Source organism: Mesitornis unicolor, unplaced genomic scaffold (genome assembly GCF_000695765.1).
Source record: "Mesitornis unicolor isolate BGI_N332 unplaced genomic scaffold, ASM69576v1 scaffold8501, whole genome shotgun sequence".
In the NCBI taxonomy this organism is placed as follows: Eukaryota; Metazoa; Chordata; class Aves; order Mesitornithiformes; family Mesitornithidae; genus Mesitornis; species Mesitornis unicolor.
The window spans coordinates 119,873-137,646 of NW_010163160.1; the positions used below are offsets into that span (position 1 = coordinate 119,873).

Here is a 17,774-nt window from a genome sequence, read left to right on the forward strand (position 1 = left end):
TTAAATAGCAGAATAACTGAAAGTTAAGCACATTTAAAGATTGAGTTTCACAAACAAAGAAGCATGTTTCTTTTTATGTTTCATTACAAGATCAAAGTCATACAACTCAATTACTTCTGCAAAACAGATGATATTACGTTATGAAGTATTATAAAATTACACACCAGTTGTCAAAATAAGCGAACACGAACAATGTATCACAAAACATACTTTGGTTTTTCATTGTGCTTGTTCAGTTACTTTACTCATGCACAAAACAGAGTAATTTCCAATAGGTCTCCCAGTCGTTAATCTGAATTAGCGAAGTTCTGCTGCATTTGTCAGGTTATAATATGCATGAAAAAGAACATGACACAAGTAGCAAATGGCACAGGAAACATCTAATTGAAAAGGTTACAATTTTTAATCATGATGGCAAAAAGCTCAGTTGCAAAAGATTGTTGAGGATCAAGTAACACATAAAAGCTTGTTAAAATAATCCAGAAATGGCTTTCCGTTGTATGGGAATCGGAGAACATGAAAACGTGTCAGCAGATGTGCTAAGGGTTTGAATATAAAACATGGCAAATGCTTTCAAACGCGCTGTTGCATCTGTGTTAATGTGAGGTAGTTCAGGACTTACTGAGAATATCTCTTCTTTGTTCCACCCTTCTCCTGAATATTCCTGGGCCATTCAAACAGAGCTGTGTGACTGTGTTTTTATGTAGAGATGGAGAATAGGTAGTAATGTCTCAGATGGGAAGGAAGGGATAGGTGTTATCTCGTAACGAGTGCAGATCCCCTGTTCACAGCTCTGCAATCTCTCCTTCTGTACTTGCTATGGCTCTTTGCCAGTGGATCTTCTTCCAGGGGATCTCTGGTGTCTATGGATGACACTGGTCCAGCCACACGCCAGCATCAAAGGTCTGAATCCACCTTCTGACAACTCTTAGAGCCTTGGGATTTTAGGGCAGTTCACAGGGCAGGCAAGCTTCCAAACAGGCTTGTAGCAGTTGTGTTGTTCCCTTTTCTGGAGAGAAAAAAGCTTACTATGACTAACCAGCCCCCCATCTATGGCAATGCACATTTATTCCTCCATGTGAACTGGAAGCTTATTGAAATACAGACAAATCGGGCTCCTTGACTGACACTCCATATGCATACAAAGTTTTCTTACAGAGCAAAACTGTCTGGGTTTCCAAGGGCACAAATGCCCACACCTCCCTTCCCCACTATTCCAGTATCATTTGTGCAAGTGTTTTGATTCCTTTATGTTATTTTACATTTGTTGTTGACAAAACTTGATCTTTTTGAGGTAGCATAATTCTCACTTTGTGCTGATGTTTAAGTTTCCAACTTCATTCATTGCATTAATATATTAAATGATCAGACTTTTCTTGCATACACTTTTTTTCTGAAAAAGGAAGGTAGTTTTCACAGGCAGGAACATTCAACAGCATCACCTTTAACAAGTTTGATAATATTAAAGTCAGTGCTCTGTTGAGTCATGTCTCTCCATTGCTTTTTAAAAGCCCTCTGGCTCCGTGTCATCCATGAGAAGTTAAATGGGATGCAGTCGCCATCCAGGATGTGCACAACACTAAGATGCTGTTGGTGTCTGGCTGTGGAGAAAAGGAATTACTTTAATTACAACAAGACTTGTTAGGTACTAGATTCAGGTGTTTCCTGAACTGGTGGAATATTAAAATGTAGTTTTTAAAATGAATGGTTTATGTAATTGTTAAAAAGATGTAAAGAGGAAGCACACCCGACCTAATGGATACCTCATTAAATGTGGAAATCCATTTGATTCACTGATCAGTGACTATCTGATGTAGTTAGTAGTATTTGCTCGCTTAAGATTAGATTAATACGGAGGAATTTTAACACACCTTTGCAAATTCATTACTTCCACTTTATACGGCTGGTCTCTGATAAACAGCTCAAAACTAGCAAAGAAGAAAGGGCTGGTATTTTACTTAAATTCGATGATGAAACACTGGTTTTCTCTACTAGTGTCATTTATACTGCTAGTGAATATTGAGACTTACCATCTAGCCAGCAAGCTAACATGGTGATGAATTAGATGTTTAGTCTTTAAGTAAATTCCAATGATCCTGTCATGTAGCAGAAGCCATGGTAGAATTTTCATGTATTTAACTGCAAAACATTGTCTAAATAGCACAGTATATTAATTACTAAGGTGTTAAACCTCCAAACTCAGGTCATTTGAAGTTTTAGCCTGATGTAGATAACTGTATATGTTTTTAATAACCTGCATACATTTATCACTTGAACTTTGATAATGAAAGAAAAACAGGGTAGCATTAACAGGTCAAACTTTCAGCTGATACCAGTCAGCGTGCTTATACTGTGCACGCTTGTAATAGCACCTTACACTGTCTAAATGTCTTGTTTAATAGGTAGAATTCAGATTTGCTTTGTTATCCGTGAATCTAATCTAGCATCCGTAAGTCAGTTCATTTATAGATTTAAGACTTTAAGAGGAGCAGATTCAAGTCTTCCATGCACAGCTGCACTGTGCTTCTTATGATGTCTTTTTTAGTTAGTAATTGAAAATTAAATAATTTTGTATTTAAGGAGGTCTCTCCACCTCCACCAGAAGTACGGTGTTTGGCAGGCTGGACTTGCTGAAGTGGTTTGGAGGAAAATACGCTCGTGATTTTCTATAATCTTAGGGCTAGCAAAAAAAAGCAAGTTCCAGGAAGGCATACAGTAAATGAAGATATTATGTATTAGGGATGGAATGGATCTGTCACTTTGACGGATTGTGAGGCAGAGAACAGATTAACAGATTACTCATAGTCAGAATGCAGCTCACTGTGAAAAATGTGCAGGAAATGATAAGTGTTGGTTTGTGCTGATTTAATGATATTTTGAAACTACAATAACACTCCAGGAGAATAATACAATGTAGCTCATGGCTTGCACCTTTTTTTTAATCATCAGCGTATTGCTAACTTGCACTTAAGTACTGAGGATATTTCTTTTTAAAATAGAGCTTTCAATTCATGCAAAGTCATATGGACATGTTTATTTATGTTATTTTTCAAGATTTTATTAAAATGTGCATTCAGAAATCCTTGATTTGTATGTATAAGTGTACTCAATATTCCTTTGGTAGTATATCTTCTTCTTCTGTATGCTCGCTCAGTTTTCCATTATAAAGATACTGGTTTTCCCACCTGGAGCTGAGTAGCACTGAACAGTTATTGATGTATAAATTATTATGGAATATTTCTTGGTTTATGGCATATTTATGTAAGAGCCTGAAGAATGTTCAAAAATTGAGATTGTTTGAAGCATTTTAGATACAATAATGGACAATTTAAGGCTGAGATGACTTCACAGTTATTACAGACGTGTATAGTGGCAGGACCTGAAATTTGGTTTAAACATTTTTTCCAATATGATTGCATTTTGTCCATGACACAAACACATCTTATCGTTAATAGCCTTCATAAGTCCTTGCTTCACTACTGAAACTATTCTAGAAGGGTTTATTTCTATGGAAATACTTCTATTAAAAAAAAACCCTCCCATTACGCAGACATAATTAATATATTACAAAGCAGAACCCAGATAGGTGTGTGTAGGTAATCTGATTTAAGTTAATGAGGTTACACGTATGCATGAAGTTCAGCAGATATGTAAATAACTGAAAATTGAGATGTGCTGATAGAGAGGAGCCTAGCGAGTAATGCACGCTCCAGAAAAGCTGTAGTAGGGAGTAGATGAGGGGGTTTACAAAGCTACTTTTTATTGGTTTATCTGGGAACTGAGTTAAGTCTCCAACAACCTGTCTTAAATAAATATAATTGCAAATCCAAACAAGTGAGGAAAATAGGTCTTCATCTTAGGTGAATTGAATGTTTAGGCTGTACTGAACCACACTTTTGATGTGAGCTGGCACTTTGCATTCAGTGTTCATGGTAAGGTATTACTTACTCACTTTGAGCATTTGCAGCAGAATTTGCTTCATGTGGTATTAAATATTGCTGATACAGCAGAAGTACGTGCTGAGATTGTAGTTGATCGTTGCACAAGATGGCAAGAATTGGTCCTTTTTTACTTAAAATATTTCTGTACTCTTGATTCGTACATTGACATCCTCTGGCCCTCACCAGTTAGTCAAATTGTCCATTGTAAAATATAATTCAGCAAATGTACCCCTCTTATTATCACTCAGGCACAAGCCCATTCTCCTCTTGTATTCCAAAAGATTTACTAAGTAGTTTATGCAGTTGAATATCATCTTTTGTGTTCTTTATTGATTGTACTCTCCGATGCTTAACAGTCCATCAGTTTGACGTGTTCTTAATGATACAAAACTGCTGCTGTTTTTCCACTCCCTGATTTGATATAATGTAGCCCGTGCTTTGTAGTTTTGAAGTACACTGCCAGGCTGACCAAATCATTTGAATATTCATTTTCATTCCCATATAGACTGTTGGACAGAATCTTACTAAAACATTGAAGCATTTTGATTTTGTTAATCATGTGGATTAAATGATCCCATTGATTTAAGTAATACAAATTAAATCTGATCCAAAAGAAATGCAATAAAGTGTGCTGCCTCAATTCACAGCAATGTTAAAAATCTTTATACCAAGGGATTGCCTTTTTCTCAGTCCAGCCAGTAGGGTAGACCAAAAATCAAAAATATCTGTGAAGAATCAAAGCGTTCATTAATATTTAAATCAAACCCCTTGATTTCTGTTGATACATTGTCATTGATAAGTGCCACTTAATAAAGCGTCACTAATTTTTTCAACGTGTTTTCCTGATGGGTGCCATTTTCTGCAAAATTTAACATACTGTCATAAAACTGAAAACGATGTTCATAAGTCTAAAAGATTCTTTTGCTTTCCATCACAGCTCAGCTATCATGTGGTATTTCAATATATGACAGTTATTTTCTGAAAGTATTCTTTAGGAGAAGATAATATAGCAAGATCATAGAACGTTTTTACTATATTTTGCTATGGAGCATAGCTTTCAGAATAATGAAGGCTTTCAGTGCAGGCATTAAAGGTGCATGATACTTTGTGCGTGGAAGCTATTTTGAGCCTTAATACAATTCACTTCCCAATGTCAAAAGACAATACTTGGCATTCTGCATTGTTATCAGGAAAGCTCGATACAGTTTATTGCCTGTTGATTGTATTGATTACAGCTGGAGGCATTGATAGCATAAACAGTGTCTTTAATTAGTCAGAATGCATGATTAGCTTTTCTGTTTTAAGGAGATAAATGAGCTTCTGAAAGAAGTTCCCCCCCAAAATACTATTTATTCAGTCAGAATAAAAACAGAATCAATGGGAATACAGGCCACAGTCTGCATTTCTCAGACTTTTACCAATTGTCTTCATGCTGGGCTCCACTTCTAGGCAAGGTCTTCAGATTTTTCAGATTATTTTTTTTTAATTAACTCATACACTCTGCCTGACACACACACACACACACACAGACACAGACACACACACACACACACACACACACACACACACACACACACACACACACACACACAGACACACACACACACACACACACACAGACACAGACACACACAGACACACACACACACACTTTAGTTGCTTCCTAAAAGCAGCTGCAGATGTCATTGTGGCAAAGTCTGTCTTGACTGCTAGACTGCAGCATCCCTCAGAATTGCCACTGTAAGCCCACTTTTCAGAAGTTTATCAATCGACTCCCAGGGTTTACTCTCTACTGCAACTGGCCAAGAAGATTTCAGCACACATGATTTTTTTTTTCCCCCAAGGTTTTAGGAAAAGTTCATTTAGACATTGCTAACTAACTTGTGGAAGTAATAAAGTAGGGTTTAATATACATTGTGTCAAATTATTCAACCTTAAAAGTAATATTAAGTCAACAAATAATTCTTTAATATTGCAGTGATTTGATTACTTGGTGGGAGGGCTTTGAATAGCAAAACTGTTTGGTTTTCTTCAACACTGAAAAAATAAGACATGAACTGACTCTGTTGCTCTATCCTGAACAACTCCTTTGCCTCCCTTTAGAACCATCAAAATCCCTACATCTTACACTTGCACTTCCTAGAGAAATTAATAATTCATCTACTGAACCAGATGCATTAAAATAGATATAAAGGTGAAACTGAACAGCTCCTTTAGCTAAGAACTGACTCCAGTAAATGAAGGACAAAATCAAAGACAAAATAATCCAGCTACTCACAAGTCATCCCGTCTCCGATTTCTCAGACTTGGTCTTTCAGGAAGACCTTCCAGACATGAGAGTTCAAACTAAAATTCATTAATTTCCTGAGTAATAAAAACTTATTAATTTAACAGAAATACTGGATTAATGGCACATGATTACCTCACTCCCTCGATGTTCTCTAAATGAATTGTCTCTTCCTTTTCCATTGGAAGTAATTCCCTTATTATCCCTCTTTCCTTCTTACCAACATCCCCTGCTTTCCAGGTACCAACTATTTTCTTTAGAAATTCTCTGATACTTATTTCATATGAAAAACGTGTCTCTTTAAACTCTTGTGTTTTGTGCCAGACCTGTACAACTGCATATATACTCTGGAGCTTCTTTACTTCTCTGACTACACTTTTTGGTCTGAGATCATTCTCTTTAGAAGCAAGCACTGTCTTTTCTCTGTCCTTGCACCACCTTTGCTGCCGCAGTCTTCTTAGCAGAAATATTGTAGCTCATCTCTGCCTCTCAGATTATCTTCAGGGTAGAAAGGGCAGCTTGGGAAGTAGAGATGGAGATTAGCACTAACAGTTCTGCCTTACCTTCTCCAAAATTGCCACAGTTTCTCCAAGAGATTGCCTTTGTTGACTTTGTGTTTCAGTGCAATTGCAGGGAATCAGGTAAGTGATGATGCTGCGCTCTCTGACCACATCCTATGGGCACAGTCAGATTCTGAGGCAGCACAAACCACAGATGCAAAGTGGCAGAAATAGAAAATATATTCTACCCTGCCACTGTTTTTCATAGCATGCATTGAACTGGGATTCCTAAAAACTTGTGAAGCTTTGGTGTCAACAGAGAGACTTTGGCTGCATTCAGGGAATGCAAATGTGGTGAGCAATGACAGAGTGCACTAATAATGAGGTGTCCGTGCAAGCATGTTGCTGTGTGGATTGGTTGTACCAGTGCTCACTGGCATTAGCTGAACAGCAGAAAAGGAGAAGGATTGGTTGTGACGATTGCTGTATATGTGAAAATAATGTGATGGCATAAAAAAATTTTGAAGTGTGTTTTTTACATATTGAGATGATGGAAAATTCAATCTCTTTAAATCTGCTCTACTACTTGCTGGATTTCTACACCAGCAGTTCTGTTTCCTGAGGCAGAAAATTAGTTTTTTCCATTTTGACTGCAAACAGATAGGTGGTTGTCCCCTGATTCACCCCAGATTATGCGAACATGCCAACAGGAGATGATGTGGAATCAATAACAAGTCCAGAAGTAGCAGAAAAACTAACCAAAAAAAAAAAGCAGCAATTGGCATATTTTAGCAATTATAACACAGGAGTGAGCCTTGCCAGATTTCTCTGTAAGAAGCAAATCTTACATGAGATCATCAAGGCTTTTCAGAAAGCAGAAGCACATTACCTGTTTACTTGGTGTTGGACAACTGAGTTAAGACAATTGCAGTCTGGCAACATAAAGAAATCTGTTGAGCTTTGGAAAATGCGTTCTCTTCTAGGGGAAGCCGTGGATGTTGAAGTTACCTCTACAGCTCTGGCCTCGTGCACGTGTTTGCGTGCATAATGGTTTTTGTGCTGGTTGTTGGAACAGCCGTGGCCAGACAGAAATTGAACCAACCCCAAACCAAGTTTAATTTACTCTGTAGAGCTGTGGACCTGCTTGTATCAAACCGAGATGAAATACTGAGTTCCCCTGAATTCTGTGTTAGGTGTTAACTTGCTATTATTTAGTCTAGTTAATGGTTACATGGAAGCTTTAATGTATTACAGCTCTTTACTGTGGAAGAGGTGAAATGGGAACTTAAGGAAGCATCAGCTCTGCACATCAGCTGTGTACAGAGATCCGTTTCATATGTGGAAATAATTACAAGACCTGGTTACCTGCACAGGGAGTGCCTGAATTTTGTGACTGAGAGTGTTCTTCCAGGGCTGTTTTTCTCTGACTGACAGTATAATATGAGTGACCTCTCATTCTCGTGTTTCCTACCCACTTTTTCAGTGAAGTCTGCAGTTCAGTGTGCAATGAGAAGCGATAACAATAACAACTAAAATGACCGTTGCGTTTTCTTTCTTTGAGCTGTATCATTGTATCATAAAGTAGTGCGTGTGAAATGAACATTGACCTTTGCACGGGTGTACGATGACTTGAAAATCTTTTCCAAAAGCTATCACAAAGCAGTGTTCAGGAGAGGCATAAATTGCCCGTTACATTGAGTAGCTGAGGAAGGTCCATACTCCCTCCTCTATGACAAACATCCTATCAAAACTTTCATTTTTAATAGAAGCAGAATAGGTGTGTGACAGCTGTGCTGAGAAGAGTCCTCTGTATAGACTTGCCAGTAGCTAAAATCAGGTTATATTCAATAACAATGTTTTTATTTATAACATATAGCATAGCAATAAAAAAATTGTACAAGCAGTTGTTTATAATGTTTATATGCATTTACCTAACAAAGCTGGTTTTCAATATCAACAATTCTACCAATTATAAGATCCTGGCTCAATCCAGTGTTTCCTTCCTAAAAACACTAGAAAACTGTTAGTGTCTTACTCTTAGCTCTGATCACTGATTCCATCCCTTTATTGAAAAATTTTAACTGGAAGGATTGAATTATTTAATAGAAATCAGCTGTCCCACAGTTAGGACCACTGCCAAGTCAAGGTAACAAAACACACCTCTTTAAGACTTTTTCCTTAGACAAGGTAAGGATTTTTAGTCACATTGACTCCCACAGTCTCTTGTCAAACACGCGTTGTTCATCCCAAGTCTTTATTCCTCAGAAAGAGACCCTTGTGGGTCCCATAGGCTGTCAAAATAAAGTATAGGTCAGATTTTAGTGTGAGTGGAACAGGTGGAAAGGCTAAGGAAGGAAGGAAGCCTGCCTTAACATTTAAGAATTGTATTAACTGTAAAGTTTATTTTTATAATAATAAAATCCAGTTTGATTTTGTTCCATCATGCTCAACTACCTACAATTTCCTTTGATTATTTTTTTTAATAATCAAAAGAATTAGAACAGGAATACGAACGGTGCTTTTCTGAATGATATTTTGATTTCTGTTTTTCAGGGACTGGTTGCAGGTGTTCAGTCCCCCCATCATTCCTGGAAGCCAACAACTGGAAGAGCACAGTAAATCTCCAACAAATCAGACTGTTCCAGGTAGGAATTTATGAAGACAGTGAACAGGACCTGAGTAGAAGGGCATTTCTAAAAGCTGTTTCTGTAGTGCTGGCGCTGCCTTTTCGTAGTTCTCTATACGGCTACAGTTTGATTCCAAGCTCTGTTACTTGCTCAAGCTAGCAGAGTTTTCCATGCAGTATTATTTACCTCTGACAGAAGGTTCACTTACCCAGTTACAGTTTCCTAATGTTCTGGCTCGATATGGATTAAACTCATTAAAAAAGCATATTTGGTTAAAATAAGGAATGATGCTGGTGAGGGTGGCAAACTGAAAGAAGGAACACAAAGACTAAACATCCTTATTCAGAAGCACAGTTACACTCACGAAAGTGACGCTTCTCTTACGAAGAAAAATTTCAGATTAAGTCGTAAATGAAATCTCAGCTTGATTTCCCGAGTAAAGACTGTTGTCACCACCCAAAGTGTTACAGGTGTCTGTTTATCAATGGTGCTTGTTTGGAAAGCGAAGAACTTAGCTGAAACTGGAAAGTCAGCAACAATATAATAAAAGAAATACCTTGTTTTCTTTAAATGCCCTTTTTTTCATATCAATTGTCTTAGGAAATAAGGTAGATATCTACATTTCTCTTGAAGTCTGGGGAATTCAATGTGAAATCTCATAAACCTGACCTCTGTATTTTGGCTGCCCGAGGGATGAAGATGTCTCAGTGATTTACTGTCTAAAATAGATTATGCCCCCCAAATTGGGAATGTTTTCATAGATGTATATTTGTAATTGCTTTTGATATAATTTTGCTGTCAGGAAGGGGCCTTGCGTTGAAGAATCAAATAATATGTTTTGTTAAGTGTCCTAAATAAGCCAAAGAGAATTGGACAGTAATCCTTGAGTTGAAGGCCTGTTGGATATAAAATTTGTGATGGGTCTATGGGATTTTTTTACATTATTCAATCCAAGGCTTGCTGCAGTAAAGCTAGAATTTCTGTAAATTTAAAAAATCGGATTATTACCTTTTAAAAGCTTTAAAACAGAAGTGTACTTGGGAATTTGCTGGATTTCTTCTGTTGTTCGAAAGAGAATTTCCAAGCTGTTTTGTGAATTGTTCCTAAATTTATTTTCCTTTATGCTGAACATCAGCATTTTACAGCATATGTCCATGATTGCACATTTGGAGAACAGGAAATCTTTGTATACCATAGCTTTTTATTTTGGCTTTTTGTTTTTATACCTTTCAAAATCAAACTCCGACTTATGTATATGTAGGATGTTTGTAATTTTGGTAACTTCACACAGAAACTTTTTTATCTCCAAATACTCCACATTTTTTATTATTACATTTTTATTTATTAAATTTTTATTTATTAATTTGGGAGGGGCATCAATATTTCAGATTTAATGACAGTTTCATTTATCTTGCCATAAAAAGTCATGCAAGAAAGTTTCCACAGACAAAGGCAGAGTCATAAATTCTCTGGAAATTACTTTATTATATCCTAATGTTTGTTTTAAGATGGTGCTTTAGGAACCACAGCAATGAGCAGTTTTCTTTCTTGGACTACAGCTGTTGACAATAATCCTGTGATAACCCTGCAGTACATAATTACAGCATAGATCTGAGCGCTGGAGTTCAATGTTCAAGGATCATATTGGAGAAAGTATCAGCAGTGTTCTTTTCCCCTTTTCCTCTTTTCATCCCTTCTGCTGACAGCTGATGTTTAATTTTACAGTGCTTCGAGAACAAAAGCTGTCGTTTTGCTTTCACCAGGATATTCAGATTAAACTGCCAAGAGGTTTTTTCATGCAATCCTGAGCAACCCCAAAAGCCTGGGTGCGGGCAGCATGAACCGCTATGAAAATTTTCTTTGGAAGTGACTTCTTTATCAGTTCTTTGGCCATGAGACTTCGTTCCTACGTGTGGTCAGGTTGCACACAATGTACTATTTGGAAGTAGAGCGATGCCTTCTAACGCGACTGTTTCGCATTAGTTGAGTCTTGTAGAAGAATGTCAGTTAATTTAATTGGTACTTCCTTATAGGAAGTAGAAGCACAGAATTGAGGCTTTCATATGTTTTCTTCTTTAATCTGTTCAAGACTGAGTATTCCCTGTGGCCATTGGCAATCTGTTGCAACATCTAGAAATGTCCTAAAATGCGTTTGGGGGTATTGTGAGATGCTTAAAAAAAGAGGCATAACTTTAAATCACGAAAATACATCCAGGGAATTATTGCTGTAAAGGTATAATCCAGCTAGGCCTGGATGCAGTCTAGTTCTGATTTGGTGTGAATTCAAGGCAAACACACCTGATGAGTCTGAAGAATTTTGTATTCCTAAATCAAACCAGAGAGTGTGTTGAGAGGCCATTTCTGAGGCAGAGAGCGAGGGAGATTTAACCTTAGAGAAGAAAAGTGAATCATCTTGAAGAGATGGAGGAAAGGCAGGGAAAAGCAAAATAATAAAAGGAAGATTTCAGTGAAAAGAACAACATGGTTTCAGGTGAAAATGGGAGGCTATGCAAGGGAATGAGGCATGAATACCATTTGCCTGTTTCCTATGATCTGAAGTGCAGAAAAATGTTCAGTTGTGTTCCTTCTTTCTGCACTGCATAATTTTTTCCCAGAAACTATCCAGACCAAATATCTCAGTTAACCCCATTCAGCTCACCAGGCCCACCCAATGAAGTGCCCACAGCAGGGAGGGCAGCAATTTTGCTTTGCCTTTTTACCTTGGTTCCAGTAAGAGACAGTTTCTTTCTGATGGCGTTTGTTAATGCTGCTGAGGAAACAAAAATGAAATCTCTCCCCAAACGATAAAGTGCACACTTCCTCTGTGTGCATTAAATGCACCAACCTACTTTCTGGTCTCTAGATAATGTAACCTATATATTGTTGTGTGATCCTGGCTGGAAATAGATTCTGAGCACTAGGAAACTGCTGCTGTTAGCATAACAGGCCATCACTTCTTATGAAGTGTTGGGGCATACAAAGCAATCAGTGTGTATTAGCAGCCTGAGAACGAGGTGAACATTTATGATGAAAATTCAGATACAGATTGTGTTCAACTGTGAAATATTTCCTATCAAAAAGATACAGATCATACAGCTTAGATTTAGCTTATATGAAGGATAGACAGGTTTAGTAAAGGAGCTATAATATATAAAGCATCTGTAACAAAAATCTGTGTGGTTTATAAGTGTATTTTAGACTTGAGATTCGTTTCTGTTACCTGAAAACATTCTTGCATTTCACTTTATTTTTTTACATAACTTTAGGCAACCTAGATTTAAAATTTTTATTGTCTGAAAGAATATTTCCTCTCTGGTGTTGAAAGCTCTTTTGTACAGATTTACCTACACTGGACATTAAGGAGACATATTGGACACCAGACATTCAAATTCTTTCATTCTTACAGGCCTTAAGTACACTCTGGCTGTCTTTGTTCATGGTAAAACATTATTGTTTAAGGAATAATATCACTTAGTAAGACTTTGATCCACTGTCAGTAAAGGTGCTTCTGGTGAACTGCTCCATTGGACTTTGCAAAGTGCAGTTGTTAAGCAAACTCTGGCTGACCTCACTTCACCTCAATTAAATACAAATCTTCAGAAATACAATAAAAATGTGAATTGCTGTTACCTTGAAGGTAACAATTCAGAGTCGAGTGTTTACACACTTTAAAGAAAAACTGTCGCATCTCACAGAAAGGTGTTTCCATGTAATTATCTAAGTGAAAAAGAATGATTTTCTCTTACTTTTCACTCTTATCCCAGGTGAAGATGACCTCAATGCTGAAGAAGATGACGAGGTTTTGACTCTTTTGTATGATCCATGTCTGAACTGTTACTTTGATCCAGATTCTGGGAAGTACTATGAACTGGCGTAGTTGGACCATGAGAGGATATTGGTTTGTGTTCAGAGTGGGTTTGTCTTTTAACTGTTTGTAAAGTGTGACTGAGCTGTACAATTTATCATGTAACTTAAAACTTGAATTAACTAATGGCGTTGCAAATTAATATATTTTGTAAATAGTGTCTTATTTTTACAGTTGTGTATTAAGTTGTAGTGCAGTGGAAAATCACATAAAAGTTGCTTGTGATTAAGACATTCATTTGTTAGTCTAATTTATTTCCAGTTTTCAAAGGTTCTATATTGAAATAAATGAGGTTGAATCGAGAGGGTTTGTAGTGTTCATCTGTAAATTACGGTTTTACTCAATTTTTTTTTCATTACTTGCTTACTGTATATATTTAATTGGTTCTGAGCTATCTTATTCTTTGTACACTGAGGTGTGCAGTGTGTTGTTGTTCAAGGGTCTCTATTTCATAAGCTCACTCTCTCCCTTTAGTCACCAGAGAAAGCAGTATTTTCTTCACCTTCAAGAAACTCTCTGCTGTTGCATATTACAGTAATGGGATGATGTTGAAGCTGCGGGGTGGTACAGTGTGTACAGTGCAATGGAATTAAAGGTGTGTGCACGGGCAGTTTGTAAACTAGACCACAACAGAGTAAATACAGGAGGCTTTGAGAGTACCAGCTACTGCCTGCTTTACTGATGTAGTTTAACATAGGACTGAAGAGCAGGAAGAGCGATTGCTTCAGCTCCCAAGTTGGAGCCTTGTTTCAAGTAAGGCAAGGTGTGTGTCAGTGCTTCAGATGGGAAGCTGTGCTCTGAGTCCAGGTCTTACATGTTTGTATTAGTTTTTCTGTTACGTGTTGCAATAAAAGAATGTAATTTATGTAACCCATCTGTATTGGGTTTCAGTGCCGTTTTCAGTGAGGGTCCTAAAGTTCCAATTTAAGAGATTTAAATTGCCGGCATCACTGCAATTTTTTTATTCCATGATACATAAAATATCCCTATTGACCATGGAAAAAGACTATAGACATAAACCAGGCCATACATAGCCTGTGAAAATGAAATCATTGTATGAACCAAATACAATCCTGTGCATGGAGGCATGTCAAGCTCTGTCTGCTCCACAAACCAGTTGCCCTGATCCTGGTGTTTCTACATTGCCATGGCTGCTTCTCAGCTCCAAGCAGTGCCCGGCATTTCCAGTCCCAGAGCAAGGGGACAGTTCTGCTCGCCGCTCATGCGCCCCCAGCCCACAGGACGCTTACTCAAACAGTAAATAAAACATTTAAAAAATCAGCTGCCTGGCATTGCAGAAAAGGTGAGGGGCTGCCCATGACACAAGAAGTCCAAGGAGCTGTGTTGTAATGGAGTGGAGCAGCTTTGGAGTCCACAATCTTGGTACATAATGGCTTTCTGGAGACAGCTCAAGATCCCATGGGAAAAGTGATCTATAGGCATTTCTGGTGAGTCTTGTTCTAAGTTTCTGCTTTATTATATCCAGTGCTGTTCCACTGTAATTATTTGCAAGCTGATTGTGCAGTGCATTTTTAAGAATAATGTATTTGAATGTCATAAAGTGAGCTTAGTAAGCTCACTGGCAAGTGATTTAAAATGATATGTCTGTAAATTATTTGTAATTATGGATCCCAGTTAATGAATATCCTAGAATCAATTGAAAATGCACTTGTTAATAGTGGCTTGGCATAAGATCAGCTTGTGTATTTGGCTTCTGCGGCAGGTACAAACATATCATCACAAATTGATTCAAGTAAGAGTAGCACTGAAATCTACAGGAAGACAGATACTGTGTTGAGATAATTTACTTACCATGCTTTAGCCTGTTCCTCCCAGAAAGATTTGTACCTGTTCCTGCTAATGCCATAATCAGTTTAAACGTTCAATGAAATCATAATTTTGACCTTCAAAAATCAGATCCTAGCTTGTACATGCTGGTGCATATCTAACCACTTACTTTCTAGCATCATTTAGTGATCAGAACTGTGGTCCCTGTATCCGTGGCAAGGGCTCTTTACAATTTATTGTTCATTTTCCTTTCCTAGCCCCACGTCTCACAGGAGTGGTTGGATGTCCTGAGGCACCACTGCGAATCCAGACTGGGTCACCGATGCTACCAAGATAGCCACTGTCTTTGGGAAAAAACCCACAGCTGACTGCAGGCTGGTGGGTGCTGTTCAGGAGCCAGAGGTCTGCGAAGGTGCAGCGACTTGTCTGCCAGGACCTGGGTAGAGAGGCTTGTCCTGGCTCCACAGCAGGCAATCACAAATGCGCTGCATAAAAAAGTGTACCAATGGACACCCAAAACTTGGACAAAAGGGAGTCCTTGGAGACTCCATGCTCTTATCCCCACCGCTCACAGGATAAGGAAGCAGGCAGGTAGAGACACTGGGTTCAGGGTGAGTGTTGTTCCAGACAGGCTCATAGGCAAGTCCAGATACACCCTGTTTTCCTGTCATTAGCACAGCAGTATTTTAGAGGTAAGTCCTGCTTTTCACAATCAGAAGTTTGGGATCCTTGCCCTCTGTGTTCTGGTTAGCAGCTTTATGTCTTCACCATGCGTGGGGATTGATTGCCACAGTGCTGTGAGCAACACCTGCGAGCTGAGCGGCGCGAAAGCCTTTAGCTGTAAGCACTGTGAGTTTTGCTCAGTGTTTTTCTTAATCATCATCCTGTGAACCTAGAACTAAAGCGCTGCTGGCACGCAGCATGCTTTTTCTTCAGCCAATTTGTCAAAGCCAGCATTTGTGGCAAGTGATGAAGAACACAGAGATTTGCTCCTAGCAGTCATGTGCAGTGTTTTAGCCCGTGAGAATCACGCAGTTTCACTAGAGCGTGCTTTCCAGCAGACCTGTGTCTGGGCATGGAGTTTCAGGTTAATGAAACTGTCTGCAGGGATTTATTTCTACAAACCCAGCATCGGTTACGATTTTTGAGAGGAAAGATTTTGAAGTGCAGTAAATTTTAGTAAGGCTTCTTTAATGTTTCCTAGATGTGCACTGAAAATAGAGGAGTTGGAGTTAGCTTGGTAGAGCTGCTGGAGTCAGCACATCACAAGTCAATCCATCGGTCTCTCAGGCCTTTCTGTGTTCCTTGCACATGTGAGGAGTGACAGACATCTCTGCTTTGTTCCCAGTTGCTAAAATCAAACCTTCTTTCAGCTAGTTCAGGAGGAAGCAGAAATCTTCAAAGCACCTTTTAGCTGCAGCCCAGAGCAGTGTTTCTGTGTCACTGGAGTGGTTCTCCCCATTTCTCTCATTCTTTTTGCCTTGGGTCCATCCACCGAGGTTTTCTCCAGAGCCCAACCAAATGACCAGGTCTCAGGTCTTCAGGTCTCCGTGGACTGCAGCAGCATTGAGCTGCAGGTCAAGACAACCTGGTCCCCGTGAGCACCAGCACGGACTCCTCCGAGCAGCTGCAGGACTCTGTGACCTCTGATCCTGCAGAGCTGTCACTTGGACCCAAGCGCTGTCCGTACATGTGAGCCTCATTGCACCAGAGACAGGACACTCGCTGTCCTAAGGGGCTTACAGCAGGACATCAATACTGACTTTTTCCCCTCTGCTGCCATGGTTCCTAGGTAAGAAAACATGAAAAGTCATGCTTTATTATTCACCTACTGCCATAAAACATTCTGTTTAGGGGCACGTCCTCTAGAATTTGGGTCAAATGGCAAGGTTGCACAAGCTGAAAAATCCTTGAAAATAATTTTGCATAATGCATTTCATATTTAAGTTATTTTTTCCATTTCTTTATTTTAGAAAATGGCTTATTTTTTTAAGCAATGCGCTATATGTAAAATAAAAAGACAATCCAGTCTGTCTTTTCTATGTGGTATTGCTGATAATCACCACTTTCCTCATGGTTACTATGGTAACTTGGCATCCTTATCTGCCACCTTTTTTGGCACCTTGAAAAAAACTATTTAAATTCAGTTCCCTGATAAACTGAAAGCTTGGCTTCACGATGCCCATGGGAGCGCGTAAGCGTAACAACAGTACTTGTCATTTTTTTCTTGCTTGGTGTTTAACTTGCTTGTTAGCAGTTGCACGGGCTGTTCTGGCTGTGATGTTTTGGGATCCTGCTGCAGGCGTTATAACCAGCGCAAACGGATGGATGAAACCCCAGAAACAGCCCTGAGCTCCCGGGGGTCACATGCAGCGGCCCACGATGCAGACATCTGAGCAGGGTTTTGCTCTTACTGTACCACTCTAAAAGCAGTTGTTTCCAGGCTTGACACTTTTCAGGAGGAAAAATAATCTGTGGACATTAAACTACACCGGGAGAATTATTAAGAAGGTTCCTGTGGTAAATCAGTGGTGATTCAACAAACTTGTGATGCTTTTAATCCCTTTCCAAGTGTGTGCCAACCAGTCTGCGTGGCAGATGAGAGTCAACTGGGGCAGGGGATGGTGGGGAGCTGAGGGACATTACTGGAGGTGAGTTCAAGACCAGTGCAAACACCAGGTGCCCCAGCTGAGCACAGCTACCCAGCAGTTCCACCTCTTTTTTGCTCTAAGGGCACCAAAATGGTCCTTGTGATAAAGGTTGGTT

At 38.8% G+C, this 17,774-nt stretch overlaps 1 protein-coding gene across 1 annotated transcript in view; it reads left to right on the top strand.

The window, feature by feature from the left end:
• LOC104547969 (chromosome unknown open reading frame, human C3orf67) overlaps positions 1 to 13,232 on the top strand; it is a 71,728-nt gene extending 58,496 nt beyond the window's left edge. The window contains exons 15-17 of the mRNA XM_010193863.1: positions 9,282 to 9,373; positions 12,762 to 12,794; positions 13,120 to 13,232. Coding sequence (XP_010192165.1) covers positions 9,282 to 9,373; positions 12,762 to 12,794; positions 13,120 to 13,232 — 238 coding nt within the window. The remainder of the gene's footprint in view (positions 1 to 9,281; positions 9,374 to 12,761; positions 12,795 to 13,119) is intronic.
• The last annotated feature ends 4,542 nt before the right edge of the window (positions 13,233 to 17,774 follow it).